The following is a 15,944-nucleotide window of genomic DNA, read 5'->3' on the forward strand; positions in this document are numbered from 1 at the left end:
AGGAAGAGGAAGGATCCTGGGCCAGGGAGAGAAGGGAGTGGAGGACATTTTGAACATGGGAGGAGGTAATGGCAGGGGACAAGACCCTGCCATGGAAACAGGTGGAGACAGTGAGGGAGGAACGGCGAATGTGGAACAAAGAGCGGGCCCAACGTATGATGCATGAGAGGCAGCCCCAATAATATTTTTGGGGGGGGCACATGGGTAGTTTGGCTGGGCCAGGGTTAAGCCCCAAACCAACTCCCCGTGCTTATCGGAGGCAACTTGTTACTGGTCAGGCCCCGTGCTATGGGGTGATGTGCATGGCGTCGAGGCCGAGCATTCACAGGCCGGTGTGCGCCGTGCCAGCGCCCCGCATTTGCCAGGGGGAAGCGGGCATCCAGCCAGTAAGGCTGGTGCCAGTACTGCGCTCAAAACCGCCAGCGCGCCTTCACGACCCAGTGTTTCCTGTTCCCGCTCCTCGCACTAGCCCTGAGGTGCGTGTATCCATTCTGGCGTCTCCTAAGCCAGCACCACGCATCAGGCCTCCAGTGCGTCAGCTCAGTCAAACTCGTCCTGTTCCTGCTCCTCGCACTAGCCCTGAGGTGCGTGATTCCAGTCTCGCACATCCAAAGCCAGCACCACGCACCAGGCCTCCAGTGCGTCAGCCCAGTCCAACTCGTCCTGTTCCTGCTCCCCGCACTAGCCTTGGGGTGCATGTATCCAGTCTGGCATCTCCAGTACCAGCCCCACGCACCAGGCCTCCAGTGCGTCAGTCCAGTCCAACTTGTCCTGTTCCTGCTCCTCGCACTAGCCTTGGGGTGCGTGTCTCCAGTCTGGTACCTCCACTACCAACCCCACGCATCAGGCTTTCAGTGCGCTGTCCCCGTCCAGAGTTTCCGACGACAGTACCCCGTCCAGAGCTTCCGGCAATAGTGCCTCGTCCAGAGCTTCCGGCAACAGTACCCCGTCCAGAGTGTCTGGAAACAGTGCCCCGTCCAGAGTGTCCGACGACAGTGCCCCGTCTAGAGACGGCCCACAGTCCGGAACCGAGTGAGACGGCCCACAGTCCGGAACCGAGTGAGACGGCCTACAGTCCGGCGCTCCCAGAGTCGGCCTACAGTCCGGCGCTCCCAGAGTCGGCCTACAGTCCGGCGCTCCCAGAGTCGGCCTACAGTCCGGAGCTCCCAGAGTCGGCCTACAGTCCGGAGCTCCCAGAGTCGGCCTACAGTCCGGAGCTCCCAGAGTCGGCCTACAGTCCGGAGCTCCCAGAGTCGGCCTACAGTCCGGAGCTCCCAGAGTCGCCCTACCGTCCGGAGCTCCCAGAATCGTCCTTCTGCCTGAGGTCTACAGCGACGTGCCTCAGCCAGAGGTATTCTGCGGGGCTGGACAGGTTAGGTGGTGGACTAAGGCCTGAGCCACCTCCACAGTAGGAGGATTAGGGAGGGGGGGTGTAGCACGGGAACCGTCGGTGACGGCAGCCACCTTCCCTCCCTTTAGTTTGGGGGGTTTATTTTGTGTGAAGTGCATCCGGGGTCTGCACCTTTGGGGGAGGGGGGGGGGGGTACTGTCACGTCCTGACCAGTATAAGGGGTTATTGGTTATTGTATTTTGGTCAGGACGTGGCAGGGGGTATTGGTTTTATGTGGTTCGGGGTTTAATGGGATATGTATTTATGTAAGAGGGGTGTTTGATTTGTGTTCCAGGGTTTTTGAATAATGTTCTTGTTTTGTATTTCTATGGTTTTCTATGTTGTGTATTTCTTTGTGTTGGCCTGGTATGGCTCTCAATCAGGAACAGCTGTACATCATTGTTGCTGATTGAGAGTCATACTTAGGTAGCCCTGTTTCCACCTGTCCCTTTGTGGGAAGTTGTATTCGTGCACTGCTATGTTTAGCCTGCAGAACTGTTGGCTGTCAATCGTGTTTTCGTTTAGTTGTTTTTGTGTGGTGTTTGTAATAAAGTAAATATGAGCATTCACGTACCCGCTGCATTTTGGTCCACTTCCTACGACGGCCGTTACACTAATCAAATCACAGGGCTTTTATTCATTGTTTTCAATCAATCATCCACTGGAAGTAAATAGTTGTACATTTGACCCCTTCACAAAATCCCGCCCCAACTCCAACCTACATTCCCAAACACACACAAAAAAAAACATTTAATTGTGATCAGTTCGTTTCGAGTGTCTGAGCAAAACAAATTGAAACGTGTTACCTTCCTGCTTGTTGATGTCTAACTAACAGTCCATGTGTCTTCTCCATTGTCTTGTGTTTCTGAGACATTTATTAATGTTTTATTTATAACCACAAGCCCATCAAAGCCACAATTAGAATGCCCTTCTTATTAATTTTTTATTTGATTAATTAGCATCCCCATTAGCCGACGCCAATGGCAACAGCTAGTCTTACTGGGGTCCGACATGTAACAAAAATACATTACAGACAAAAGACTTTACAATTTACATACATTTAAACACATGAACATGCAGTGTGTGGGCATCTATCAGTTACACATTCATGTCAGTAAATACACACAAGTAGGTCACATGGGGGAGAGGCGTTGTGCCGTGAGGTGTTGATTTATATATATATTTTTTAAAACAAGTTTGCGGTTCACCTGCGCTATATAAGAAGGAAGGGAGTTCCATGCACTCATGACTCTGTATAGTATTATACGTTTCCTTTCATTTGTTCTGGACCTGGGGGCTGTGAAAAGACCCCTGGTGGCATGTATGGTGTACGTGTCAGTGCTTTGTGTCAGTGCTGTGTGTAAGTTGACTATGCAAACAATTTGGGATTTCCAACACATTCATGTTTCTTATAAAAAAACAAGAAGTGACCCGGTCAGTCTTTCCTCAACTCTTAGTCAAGAGAGACTGGCATGAATAGTATAAATATTAGCCCTCTGACTACAATCAGATGTGCTGCTCTGTTCTGGGCAGGCTGTAGCTTAACTAGGTATTTCTTTGCAGCACTTGACCTTATGACTGGACAATAACCAAGATAAGATAAAACTAGAGCCAGCAGAACTTGCATTGTGTGGTGTCAAAAAATAGAGCATCTCTTTATCACGGACAGACTCTCTATCTTTACAACCATTGAATCAATGTTTTCACCGTGACAGTCTATAATCTAAGGTAACACCAAGTAATTCAGTCTCCTTTACTTTTTCTGTTAATTAAGTGTTTACGGTGCTTGCTGTCCGGATTGGATTATGGGACATATGATGTGTGGAGTCATTGTAGCCTACAAATTAAATGTAGCCTACAGTGTAGTAGCAGAACATCTAGAATAGAGCACAGTATAATAATAACTATTGAAGATTAAGAAAAAATCCCCATAGAGAAAATCCTGTCTCCCAACTGGGTATCCCACCTGTAGACTAATGATCAAACATTGTTATCTGTTAGGTCCAACACTACCACCTTCTGCACCAATTGAGAACAGAGTTGTGTTCAGTATTGACAAAACGGTTTGAAACTGTGTGAAACGGGGGGATACTGAATTTGTCCAATAACAAAGCAATATTCTGCAGTAGGCAACTCAAAATAACTGTATTGATTTTGTACTTTATTCTCATCTGCGGAGATGGCCCTCAAATAACATTAGCCCAGTGTTTCCCACACTAATCTCAGACATCACAAAGTTACATTTTCTTCCACATTGGGCCCCATAGCTGGTAACCATATGAGGCACTATACTGTATGAAAGTGGCGCTTCACTTTTCAGGAAGTAGCCTTTTAAAAAAAAGTAGGGGCGTGGATCAGAAAACCAGTCAGTATCTGGTGTAACCAACATTTGCCTCATGCAGAGCGACACATCTCCTTTGCATAGAGTTGATTGTTGTTGATTGTGGCCTGTTGATTGTGGCCTGTGGAATATTGTCCCACTCATCTTCAATGGCTGTGTGAAGTTGCTGGATAGGTTTTAATGTCACATGTACAAGTACAGGGAAATGATTTTCTTGCAAACTTAAAACCCAATAACGCAGTCAATAACACTGTATTATTTGGAAAAAAACACACAAGGAAATATGAAATACACAATAAAGTAAGTAAGCAAATATACTATACACAGGAAGTATTTAAAAAGTCAATTCCAATACCAAATTTACATGTGTATGGATACTGGAGTGATGGAGGTAGATACAGTATGTATGGGGGTTAGAGGACTAGGCAACAAGATTTAAGATAAACAGAGTAGAAGCAGCTTGCCTGTGAATGGGTGTGCGGGTCTGTAGAGTCAGTATAAATTGTATGTGCATATTATGTGTGAGTGAGCAAGTGATGGAGTGGGTGTTTGTGTATGTGTTCGAGTGACAGTGTGTGTGAGTATGTACTGTAGAGCCCTGTGAGTTTGCATAAAGACAGTGCAAATATTTAAATAAAATATCAATAAAGATGCTACCCGTGTTGCAATTTTGTTATCTATTTATTAGTCGTATTGCTTGGGGATAGAAGCCGCTCAAGAGCCTGTTGGTGTAGAAATTGATGCACCTGTACCAGTGCTGTAGCAGAGAAAACAACGTCAAACGTAAAAAAAAAAACGAAGGAGCTGATGGTGGACTTCAGGAAAAAGCAGAGGGAGCAAACCCCTATCCACATTGACGGGACCGCAGTGGAGAAGGTGGAAAACTTCAAGTTCCTCTGCGTACACATTACTGACAATCTGAAATGGTCCACCCACACAGACAGTGTGGTGAAGAAGACCCTCACAAACTTTTATAGATGCACAATTGAGAGCATCCTGTCGGGCTGTATCACCGCCTGGTATGGCAACTGCACCGCCCGCAACCGAAGGGCTCTCCAGAGGGAAGGGCTCTCCCAACGCATCACATGGGGCACACTGTCTGCCCTCCAGGACACCTACAGCCCCGATGTCACAGGAAGGCCAAAAAGATAATCAAGGACATCAACCACCCGAGCCACAGCCTGTTCACCCCGATATCGTCCAGAAGGCAAGGTCAGTACAGCTGCATCAAAGGTGGGACCGAGAGACTGAAAAACAGCTTCTATCTCAAGGCCATCAGACTGTTAAATAGCCATCACTTGCCAGCTCCCACCCTACTCAACCCTGCACATTAGAGACTACTGCTCTATATACATAGACAAGGAATCACTGCTCACTTTAATAATGGAACACAAATCCAGATTGGATAGGGCAGTGTGCAGCCAGCTGGTCTGCACATGCATTGGGTAGGTTTTAATAGTCACAGTGGATACAACATCTCCTATACACTAATATAAGAAACAAAATACTGCAAAGTTGCTTAGGAGCTAGAAGCAGAGCTGCCACATCTGTTGGCGCCATCTTATTTGTGTGTATTGTTGTGAATTGTTAGATAGTAATGCACTCTTGGAGCTAGGAACACAAGCATTTTGCTACAACCACAATAACATCTGTTAAATATGTGTATGTGACCAATACAATTTGATTTGATTTGATTTATCACTTATTAAACATAATTTATTCACATTAGTTGACTTTATTATTTAATTCCAAGTCATCTCATCTCTACACAACTAGTGCCTATGCTTTCTGACAAAATCACAATTTCAGTAGTTCTTCAAAGTAAATAAGCATACTCATATGACTGCGGAATACCAACTATCAATCACATGGATCAGGCATTTTCAGGCTCAGGAAGCAACTGCTTTCTAAGCCTCTCCATCTATTGTTCTTTCTTCTCTCAGTCTCCGAGTCTGCTCCTCAAAGACCAAACAAGTTTAAGCGGGCACGCAATGGATTATGGTCATTGTAGTTAATTACCACATTTCCTGTGCTAAAATATGTAGAATTCTGGCCTGTTGGAAACTACAACTCCCTACTACATCGCACAGTTCAGGCTTCATCTGATTTATCTCTAAAGAAACTGCACATCACTATTTATTGTTTGAAGTATTTTTAAGGTCCCAATGTTACTGGGGTCCCAGTAGGTCAGTGTTGCTTTGAATATGCGTTCACTGTTCGATTGAGTTTAGCAAATCAGTGATCTTATGGCATGGTTGCTCCGTATCCTGTGTCACTCACCTCAGTCAGTTTCTCAACCCAGGCAGAGGACACCAGCATCAGAGCCAGGAGACCCTGGCTGTAGGATAAAAGGACTGTAGGATACATGCAAACACAAAGGGAAAACCGTTAAAACCAGCTATAGTGTTAGTCATTGCAGCTCACACACATACAGTACGAATACTGAGCACAGCGCTTACCTCAGAGCTCTGACAAGGAATGGGTGAAATAGCAGTAGCTAGGCTTGTTTTTTATACTCTTTCATCAGGCATATACAAGTAGATAACGGACCCCCAAATAAGTGAATACGGGCACAAAAATATGCTGACAGGTCAGGACATTTTGGCTTGAGTCGAGGTTGCTGCAAATCAGGTGGGAGATCTGTAGGAAATCCTTGAAACGTGTGTGAAACATGACGTGTGAGTTGTGCATGTAAACATTTTGTACCATGACATCATATCATGGCTAAATATGTATGACCTTGAGAATTTCCAAACAGGTGTCCCCTTCTCTGTGTGTCATTCTTCCTTTTCAGGATGCATATAAGTAATTCAATTAATGAAGCCTCATATTTAATGTTAGATTTTTCTTCTGGTTTTATTCATTCTATTTATTCACATTCAGAAATATTAGCTATACATTGAGGTGTGACAGTTGTGTTATAAGTGTACAAATGTACTGATGGATTATTTTGTAATTTTCTTATTGAACAATTGATTTTTTTAAATCAAAATCACATGTTGGCAGTCTCCAAAAGTCCCCTCAAATAACATTTTAGTATCACTACTTAGGATAAGACCCAGATGCAGACAGTTCGAATTGCAGGTGTTTATTGACAAAACAGGGGGCAGTCAAACAACAGGTCAAGGGCAGGCAGAGGTCAGTAATCCAGAGCAGAGTCAGTAAGGTACAGAACAGTAGGCAGGCTCAGGGTCAGGGCAGGCAGAATGGTCAAAACCAGAAGAACCTAGAAAACAGGGACTGGAGAGAACAGGATTACGGGAAAAAACACGCTGGTAGGCCAGACGAGACAAGACGAATTGGCAACAGACAAACAGAAAACACATGTATAAAGGTACAGTGGATAATGGGGAAAATGTGCAACACCTGGAACGGGGTGGAGACAAGCACAAGACAGGTGAAATATATCAGGGTGTGACATTTAGTAATTTAGCAGAAGCTCTTATCCAGAGCGACTTACAGAAGTGAGTGCAAACTTATTAGTTCGCACTCGTCCCCCGTGGGAATTAAACCCCTCAACCTTTGCATTTCAAGTGCAAGCTACACCAATTGAGCCGCAAGGGACCACAATAACACCTTGTGAATTCTTCTGATGTAATATCGGCTGCTGTGAACTCTTTGATGTCAACCCAAACACTCAATCACGTGTCAGTGGGTTCTCTCATTCAACATAGATATTACATTTACCTGAACACATAGCGTAATGAAAGAGTCAAATGTTGTGCAGAAAAGTAAAAAAGTTTAAAAAAAAGTAGCAATCTCTCCTTACTGTTGTGTTTATATACTCAGTCTTTCTCTATGGTGGCCTGGTTTAGTCATTTGAACGTGTGCAACAAGAACAGACTGGAGAAGATTGTGAAGGTTTCCAGCAAGGTCATGTGCTGTCTGACAAAATCACTATTTTAGCAGTTCTTCAAAGTAAATAAATCATACTTACAGTGTCTGCGGAAGGTATTCAGACCCCTTGACATTTTCCACATTTTGTTACGTTACAGCCTTATTCTAAAATGCATTTTTTTTTTATCTTAGAAATCTACACACAATAACTCATAATGACAAAGCAAAAACTGGTTAAAAACAGAAATACCTTATTTACATAAGTATTCAGACCATTTGCTATGAGACTCGAAATTGAGCACAGGTGCAGTCTGTTTCCATTGATCATCCTTGAGTTGTTTCTACAACTTGATTGGAGTCCACCTGTGGTAAATTCAATTGATTGGACATTATTTGGAAAGGCATACACCTGTCTACAGTATATAAGGTCCCACAGTTGACAGTGCATATCAGAGCAAAAACAAAGCCATGAGGTTGAAGGAATTGTCCGTAGAGCTCCGAGACAGGATTGTGCCGAGGCACAGAAGGGTACCAAAACATTTCTGCAGCATTGAAAGTATCCAAGAACACAGTGGCCTCCATCATTTTTAAATGGAAGAAGTTTGGAACCACCAAGACTCTTCCTACAGCTGGCTGTCCGGGCCAAACAGAGAAATCAGGGGACAAGGGCCTAGCTCAGGGAGGTGACCAAGAACCTGATGGTCACTCTGACAGAGCTCCAGAGTTCCTCTGTGGAGATGGGAGAACCTTCCAGAACCATTTTGCAGGACTGCGAGACTAGTCAGGACTAAGGCAAAGATGAACGGAGCAAAGTACAGAGAGAAAAACCTGCTCCAGAGCGCTCAGGCCTTCCGACTGGGGTGAAGGTTCACCTTCCAACCTGACAACGACCCTAAGCACACAGCCAAGACAACGCAGGAGTGGCATCGGTACAAGTCTCTGAATGTCCTTGAGCAGCCAAGCCAAAGCTCGGACTTAAACCAAATCGAACATCTCTGGAGAGTCCTGAAAATAGATGTGCAGCAATGCTCCCCCATCTAACCTGACAAAGCTTGAGAAGATCTGCTTTAACAAATTACTCAGCAGAGGGTCTGAATACTTATGTAGATGTGCTATTTCAGTTTTCATTTTTTTATAAATTAGCTCAAATTACTAAAAACCTGTTTTTGCGATGTCATTATGGGGTATTTTGTGTATATTGATGAGAAAAAAACGATGTAATCAATTTTAGAATAAGGCTGTAACATAACAAAATGTGGAAAAAGTCAAGGGGTCTGAATACTTTCCAGAGGCACTGTTTATGATCGCCTGCTTTCTTCGCTCAGACTCTTAATTAGTAGCTAGTGTATTAGCAAAAATTGTGATAATTAGCTAACCCCTTTAATCTGTGGTAACTAGCTATTAGTGTTAGCAAGTAATGTTAAACACTAGCTAGCTATTATTATTATTAGCTAGCAGTGGATAACATAACTAGCTAAGCATAAATTGAATAAATCATGATAATGATGATAGTACAGTTATGTGTAGCAAGAGTGTCTGCTAAATTGCTAAATTCCCATAAGGTCTCAAACTCCAGGATGGGAAAATGCTTGACAAGAAAGACACAGAAGAGGACCATCTATGTTAATGTTGTATTTTTAAATAGTTCATCTGTTTCCAATTTATATTCTGACTTGTAATGTTAAAAAGGGGAGTAAAACAAACCCCCTGTTTATCTGAATTAGCTAGGCTACTCACTATACCAATGATAGGCTAAAATTGTTTTCCCAATATGTCATTCTATTAAATTACATTTTGTTCTTACTATGTATTGCTTGTTTGAGGAGATTAAATGCTGTTATAAATATTTGCAACTCATTCACAAATTGGAAGAAGGTTTCCACTGGCTTTTAAAGTATGTTTTTAGAAGGTATAAATATTGGTCCACCTAACTCTTTAATAAATTGTCATTTGGTTTATACTTTCTTTAAATATATATTTTCAGCAGTTATAAATGTTGGTAACTCATTTGTTCCTGGTCAGTGGATTGCCACTTTAAAACAAGGTATACTTTTAGCAGTTATAAATGTTGATGAATCAATTATAAATATTCATAGGTATGTCACTTTAAAACAAGATATACCTTATTGGGTACATGTGAGTAAGTCATTTATAGATGATTTTAGAGTTCACTCAGAGCTCAGATATACTGTACTTATAGGCAGTATTGGGTAATCATCGCGACACACATGAGAGAAGATTCAACACTTTGTTAAACATATTCAGTCAGTGCGTGGTGGGTGTGATAACAATAACATTCAACGTTGTGAGAGGATACCTCCTCCACTGTTTCACCAATCAAAGGTATTACCTGTGTTTATATCATCTGGTAAGAGGTAATATATTAGGAATGATTGAATAATGTACATTTGACCAGGGCATCAAAAGTGGGTCAAGACACATCATTAAAACCATCCTCCTCTGTTCATGGAACAGAACACCAATGCATCACACCCAAAAGTGAGAAATAAAGTTGTATGACAATATATAAAGGTTCATCTTAATTAATGGTTTATAATGCAAAAAATGCATTTACAAATGATGAAATAATCATTAATAACCTAATTATACGCCCTTTATAAACCTTTTACAAATGGAACCATGTTGTAAAGTATTACTGGACACTCACTCTACAACGATTTTAAGCTCATGTCGTTGTTTCAGACTTCGAAAATGCAAAAGTAACAGAATGTTAAATTTGCTGTATAATACAGGATATTCTGTGCGTGTGGGAGTTGGGACATGTGATATTACTGTAGTCTTTGGTGAGATAGCTTGTTAACGGCCCTAAAAATATACAGAAGGTTTTAGTTTTACCCACTAATCCACTTGCACACCTGTGCACGTTATATGATAATCACCATCAATGTACCCTTTGCAATCAGAAAAATAAACATAAACCATAACAAATGTAGAACGGGCTATCAAATACACATTGCTACACATGTTTATTGTGATACTGTTTCAGTAGACCACAGTACTTTGCTTTGCCATACCAATGTTCTATCTATGATAAGCCATAACAGATCTGATATACGGATACAGATCTGCATCTCAATTCATTTTATCAGCATAAAATATCATTTGTTTCTTATATTCATGTTCAAAGTTGAAAAGCAAGCTATAACTGCAGTTACAATCCTCAGCAGACGCTCTACCGTCGCACTTTTCAAATCAGTCCACCTGCTTTCCTAATAAAAGAGAAGGGAAAAATAAAATATTATTAGAATTGACATGCTGTATTTCTGCCTTTTGAGTTGATGGTGCTCAAGGCTTTAAAAAATAATCTGTACACCAATTTATAACAGTATAAATACAGAATATCACTCAATTCAATTCAAATACTATATTCCCAAATATCTCAAATTGATTGAGCAACAGTATCGTGAAGTTTACAGGCAGGTATAATAATCACAACTCTTATTCTTTGCAGTTATGATAAACAGATCTTCTTAAAATGGCACTTACTGCAGTTGTAGAGACGATTGATCCGCAGAATGTCAATAGGGCTCATCTGAGTTGCCTGGCCAATAACTGCATTATTGTCAGGGATTGGAAGAATGGTGGGCTGATTGTTCTTGGAGAAGGCAAACCTGGAACCAGACAACATTGGGCAGAAAGCTCGCACACCATCAATTGCAATTAAAGGATGACATGAGTAGACTATGAAAGGTCCAATTATTTTAGCCATACAACATTACAGCTGTTATTGCAGTAAAGAAAACCTTTCCATTATGTCCTCAACTTACCTTGAGTATTGCATGACAGAATTATAGTCATATGGAGTCCCCAGGTTTATCGTTTTGATCTTGTTGAAATTGGATTCCTTTCCTATGATGGAAAATGCATGATAAATCATTTTCTTACACAGTATAATAACTTTCATGAATAAGTCACGCTTATAAAGAATTGCTTTACAGATTATTATGAATGTTATAAATGCTTATTAATTGAAAAGCTTATAAATCCATGTCAGTGTTTCTATATGTTTACAAATAATGAAATACTAATGTATTATTATAATCAGATAGTAGTACACTAAAGTTTACATTCAAGTTCTTAAAGTTTTACTAATATGTATTACTCAAAATGGGAAGGAATAATATTTACATATCTTGTAAACAATAGTATTTATTATTTACCTACGAAGTTATTTAAAAATATATATTATAAATTCAGCATCTGTGGATGTAGAAAGCACTAACCAGGCAAAATGTTCTGAGTCAGGATTTGAACATGGCTGTCACGGTCACTGCGCGAATGCTCGTGGTTGAAGCCCAAGGCGTGCAGCAGTTCATGCTGCACCACAGACAGATGGACACATCCGTTCCTATTCAGAGACAGCACCTGGCCATTTTGCTGGCGTCCAACATACGAGTAACAGCTACAAACAAGAGTGTATACGGAAGACATAAAGGTTATTTCTAAAAGTAATAAAGTATTTTTTTTTTGTAGCAATAACAGTAAAGTAAATTGTCATGTAAACACTAAGTAAATAAGAGTGGCAGAAGACAAGTATAACAGGTCTCGTAATGTGCAGCGGTCATACCCTGACAGAGACTGGATGTCCACAAAGTCCCTCTGATTGGTTCGGGGAAAGAATCGGACGCAGGTTGATGCAGCAAAGGTTTGCAGCCCACCTTCAATAACAGACCTCTCCCAGGGCGCTGCTCAATGGAGCAACAAGAAAGTCAGAAACTCAATACACACACGCACACACAGACTCATATAGTACAGTAAAACCAAACCATTAAACTCAGAAGAAAATAATTTCAGAGAAGAAAATATTTACAGTATTGATTAGAGATCACATAGGGCACGTAAACGTTCCCATCAGAGGACTTCGGCCATTTGCAGGTGTGAGCTGTGCAGGGGTCAGCGTTCATGAACCCAGTATTTACTGCAATGTCCCCAAACATGACTAGTGGCTCGTCAAGTCTTTTCCCTAGAAAACAACACCAAGTGAAGGTTATTATCTGTGTTTCATTCTCGGTGTCATTAAATGCAGGGTAGGAATATACAGGCTGCCTTACCAAGATTTCTGTTGGCCTTCTCAATGAGCGTTGAAGCAGAAAAATCCTCCTCCTCAATGCTATTGGTGCGGGTGCTGTCTGCGGAATGGAATAAAAAAATTTGCTTAAATGCAACTGTGTCCCTAATAAGTAATATTACAATAACATAATATGTTGTACCAGTCAAACGTTTAGACACAGCCACTCATTCAAGTGTTTTTATTTTTCTCTTTTCTACATTGTAAAATAATAGTGATGACATCAAAACTATTAAATAACACATATGGGATCATGTAGTAACCAAAAAGATTGTTCAACATAATTTATACTTGAGATTCTTCAAAGTAGCCACACTTTGTCTTGACAGCTTTGCACACGCTTGGCATTCTCTCAACCAGCTTCACCTGGAATGCTTTTGCAACAGTCTTGAAGGAGTTCCCACAAACGCTAAGCACTTGTTGGTTATCCTTCACTCTGCGGTCCAACTCATCCCAACCATCTCAAATGGGTTGAGGTCGGGGGATTGTGGAGGCCAGGTCATCTGATGCAGCACTCCATCACTTTCCTTCTTAGTCAAATAGCCCTTACACAGCCTGGAGGTGTGTTGGGTCATTGTCCTGTTGAAAAACAAATGAGTCCCACTAAGCACAAACCAGATGGGATGGCGTATTGCTGCAGAATGCTGTGGTAGCCATGCTGGTTAAGTGTGCCTTGAATTCTAAATAAATAACTGACAGTGTCACCAGCAAAGCACCCCCACACCATCACACCTCCTACTCCATGCTTCACGGTGGGAACCACACATGCGGACATCATCCGGTCACCATCTCTGCATCTCACAAAGACAAGGTGGTTCGAACCAAAATTCTCAAATTTGGACTCAGACCAAAGGACAGATTTCCACCGGTCTATTGTCCATTGCTCATCTTTTTGGTCCAAGCAAGGCTCTTCTTATTGGGGTCTCTTAGTAGTTGTTTCTTTGCTGCAATTCAACCATGAAGGCCTGTTTCATGCAGTCTCCTCTGTTACTTGACCTCTGAAGCATTTATTTGGGCTGCAATTTCTCAGGCTGGTAACTCTAATTAACTGCAGCATAGGTAACTCTGAGTTTTCCTTTCCTGTGGGGGTCTTCACGAGAGCCCGTTTCATCATAGCGCTTGATGGTGTTTGCGACTGCACTTGAAGAAACTTCGTCATTTCTCTTTTCTTATTTCAGCTGTTCTTGCCATTATTTGGAATTGGTCTTTTACCAAATAGGGCTATCTTCTGTATATCACCCCTACCTTGTCACAACACAACTGATTGGCTCTAACGCATTAAGAAAGAAATTCCACAAATGTATTTAACAAGGCACACCAGTTTTTCGAAATGCATTCCATGTGACGACCTCATGAAGCTGGTTGAGAGAATGCCAAGAGTATGCAAAGCTGTCATCAAGAAAAAGGGTGGCTACTTTCAAGAATCTCAAATATATTTTGATTTGTTTAACACTTTTTTGGTTACTACATGATTCCATGTGTTATTTAATAGTTTTGATGTCTTCACTATTATTCTACAAAATAGAAAATTGTGCAAATGAAGAAAAAGCCTTGAAAGAGTAGGTGTGTCCAAACTTTTGACTGGTGCTGTACGTCATATACATTCTAACAATGAATGATTAATAAAACCAGGTTTAATTTATGGAACATGATATTTAGATACATAATACAATGTCAGCAACTAAATGTTTATAAAGACAGGATGAACATACCAATTTCCATGTCCTCTTCACTCCTTTCAAGTGAAGCTTTCTGTATGCCAACAGCAGAAGGAAATATGCAACAAAATAGGTTAAAATGTTTAAAACTCAAATAATTCATCATGCACAGGGTTTTCCCAGTAGTCTCAGATAGACACTTACCCCTGTAGATCGTCCCTGAACTGAGCAGAGAACGGCGATGAAAATGGTCAGCACAAAGACAGGTGCCATGGTGAATGACTGCAGGATGCCCAGGATCAGTCTGTTGTGAACATGATAGACGTGCACTTTTTATACTGTAGGCAGACAGATGCGGTCGTTCCTCAGAATATTGGTACATTTCAAAAAAGCATCAGATGTCAACCAAGTCAACCAAAGTCTTGCTTCAGAAAAATTTCTCAAACATGGGGGAGTGTGGTTTTGTGATGTACAGTGAGTGTGATAATATTGCATACGCCTACATGTCATTGGTAATTAATAAGTGAAATACTATACAACTGTACAATAACGTACAGATGCCACTGAACTCAAATATTGAAAACTAAAGTGCATGTGTAAAGGAATAAGTGCACTCAGGTCACACAGTAATGAGATGTGTCATTTTATTTTCACTTGTAAGAGGACAGAATAGTAACCTACCCGATTTCTCAGGTGGACATTCCATATGCCCCATGTCTGATATTTGGACAGAAGAACCAGAGTTCCTGAGGATGCTGATGGGGATGTAGTTTTGATGCAGTGAAGTTGGCCATTGTACGTGATTAAATATGTTGATCCTGTTTTACTGGCAGCTATATACGTTTTCATTATATAGTCACTTAAGGACTTGGTCATTAACATATACAAACTCTATTGCAGTCTAGTTTGCAGGTTACGTAGGTATCTGTCACGTCCTGACCAGTAAAGGGGCTGTTTGTTATTGTAGTTTGGTCAGGGTGTGGCAGGGGTGTGTTTGTTTTGGGTTGTCGGGGTTTTTGGGTATTGTTCTATGTTTTTTTCTACGTTGTGTATTTCTTTGTGTTGGCCTGGTATGGCTCTCAATCAGGAACAGCTGTACATCGTTGTTGCTGATTTGGAGTCATACTTAGGTAGCCTTTTTTCACCTGTCTTTTGAGGGAAGTTGTTTTTGCACTGCTAGGGTTAGCCTGCAATACTGTTTATCTGTCGTTCGTTTTCTTGTTTTGTGTAAATGTTCTAATAAAAGTATTATGAGCATTCACGTACCCGCTGCATTTTGGTCCAATTCATACGACACCCGTGACAGTATCAGTGAACGTTAAGCAGACATGACAGATGGCCTTTGGCAGGTTGAGACTTAAGCAAACTCCCAAAAGGTGGTTTATGTTATGAAATCAATGTTGAAATACCTTTTTGCTTTGTTCCTGTATTGTTTTCATGGAAACTGTTGCATAATGTTAGGAGGTTATGTTTTACGCTTGATAAGGCATGTTATCTGACCATGGGAGTTTGTTAACACAGACTGAAAAAGATAGCACATTATGTTGTCATCATATCAAACCTCTACCATGTGAGAGACAAACATTTTTTTTTTACAAAATGTAAGTGAATGTCTTCAGTTATTTGCAC

At 41.3% G+C, this 15,944-nt stretch overlaps 1 protein-coding gene across 1 annotated transcript; it reads right to left on the reverse strand.

Annotated features, from left to right (window-relative positions):
• Window positions 1–10,095: 10,095 nt before the first annotated feature.
• Window positions 10,096–14,610, reverse strand: LOC115167508 (low choriolytic enzyme-like). Its single transcript, XM_029721964.1, has 9 exons — window positions 14,520–14,610; window positions 14,370–14,409; window positions 12,641–12,718; window positions 12,400–12,552; window positions 12,157–12,274; window positions 11,813–11,991; window positions 11,357–11,438; window positions 11,076–11,200; window positions 10,096–10,798 (listed from the first exon to the last, which is right to left on the reverse strand). The coding sequence occupies exons 1-9, from the start codon at window positions 14,586–14,588 to the stop codon at window positions 10,782–10,784; spliced, it is 861 nt and encodes a 286-aa protein (XP_029577824.1). The 5' UTR covers window positions 14,589–14,610; the 3' UTR covers window positions 10,096–10,781.
• Between the last annotated feature and the right edge of the window lie 1,334 nt (window positions 14,611–15,944).

This window comes from Salmo trutta, chromosome 29, assembly GCF_901001165.1.
Source record: "Salmo trutta chromosome 29, fSalTru1.1, whole genome shotgun sequence".
Taxonomy (NCBI): domain Eukaryota; kingdom Metazoa; phylum Chordata; class Actinopteri; order Salmoniformes; family Salmonidae; genus Salmo; species Salmo trutta.

Excerpts from the sequence above, each read along its gene's own strand:
- LOC115167508 (XM_029721964.1), bottom strand. The coding sequence starts at position 14,588 with ATGGCACCTGTCTTTGTGCTGACCATTTTCATCGCCGTTCTCTGCTCA. Across the intron at positions 12,553-12,640 it reads GAAGGCCAACAGAAATCTTG|GGAAAAGACTTGACGAGCCA; the intron begins GTAAGGCAGCCT and ends GTTGTTTTCTAG. Across the intron at positions 11,439-11,812 it reads GACTCAGAACATTTTGCCTG|GAAAGGAATCCAATTTCAAC; the intron begins GTTAGTGCTTTC and ends TTTCCATCATAG.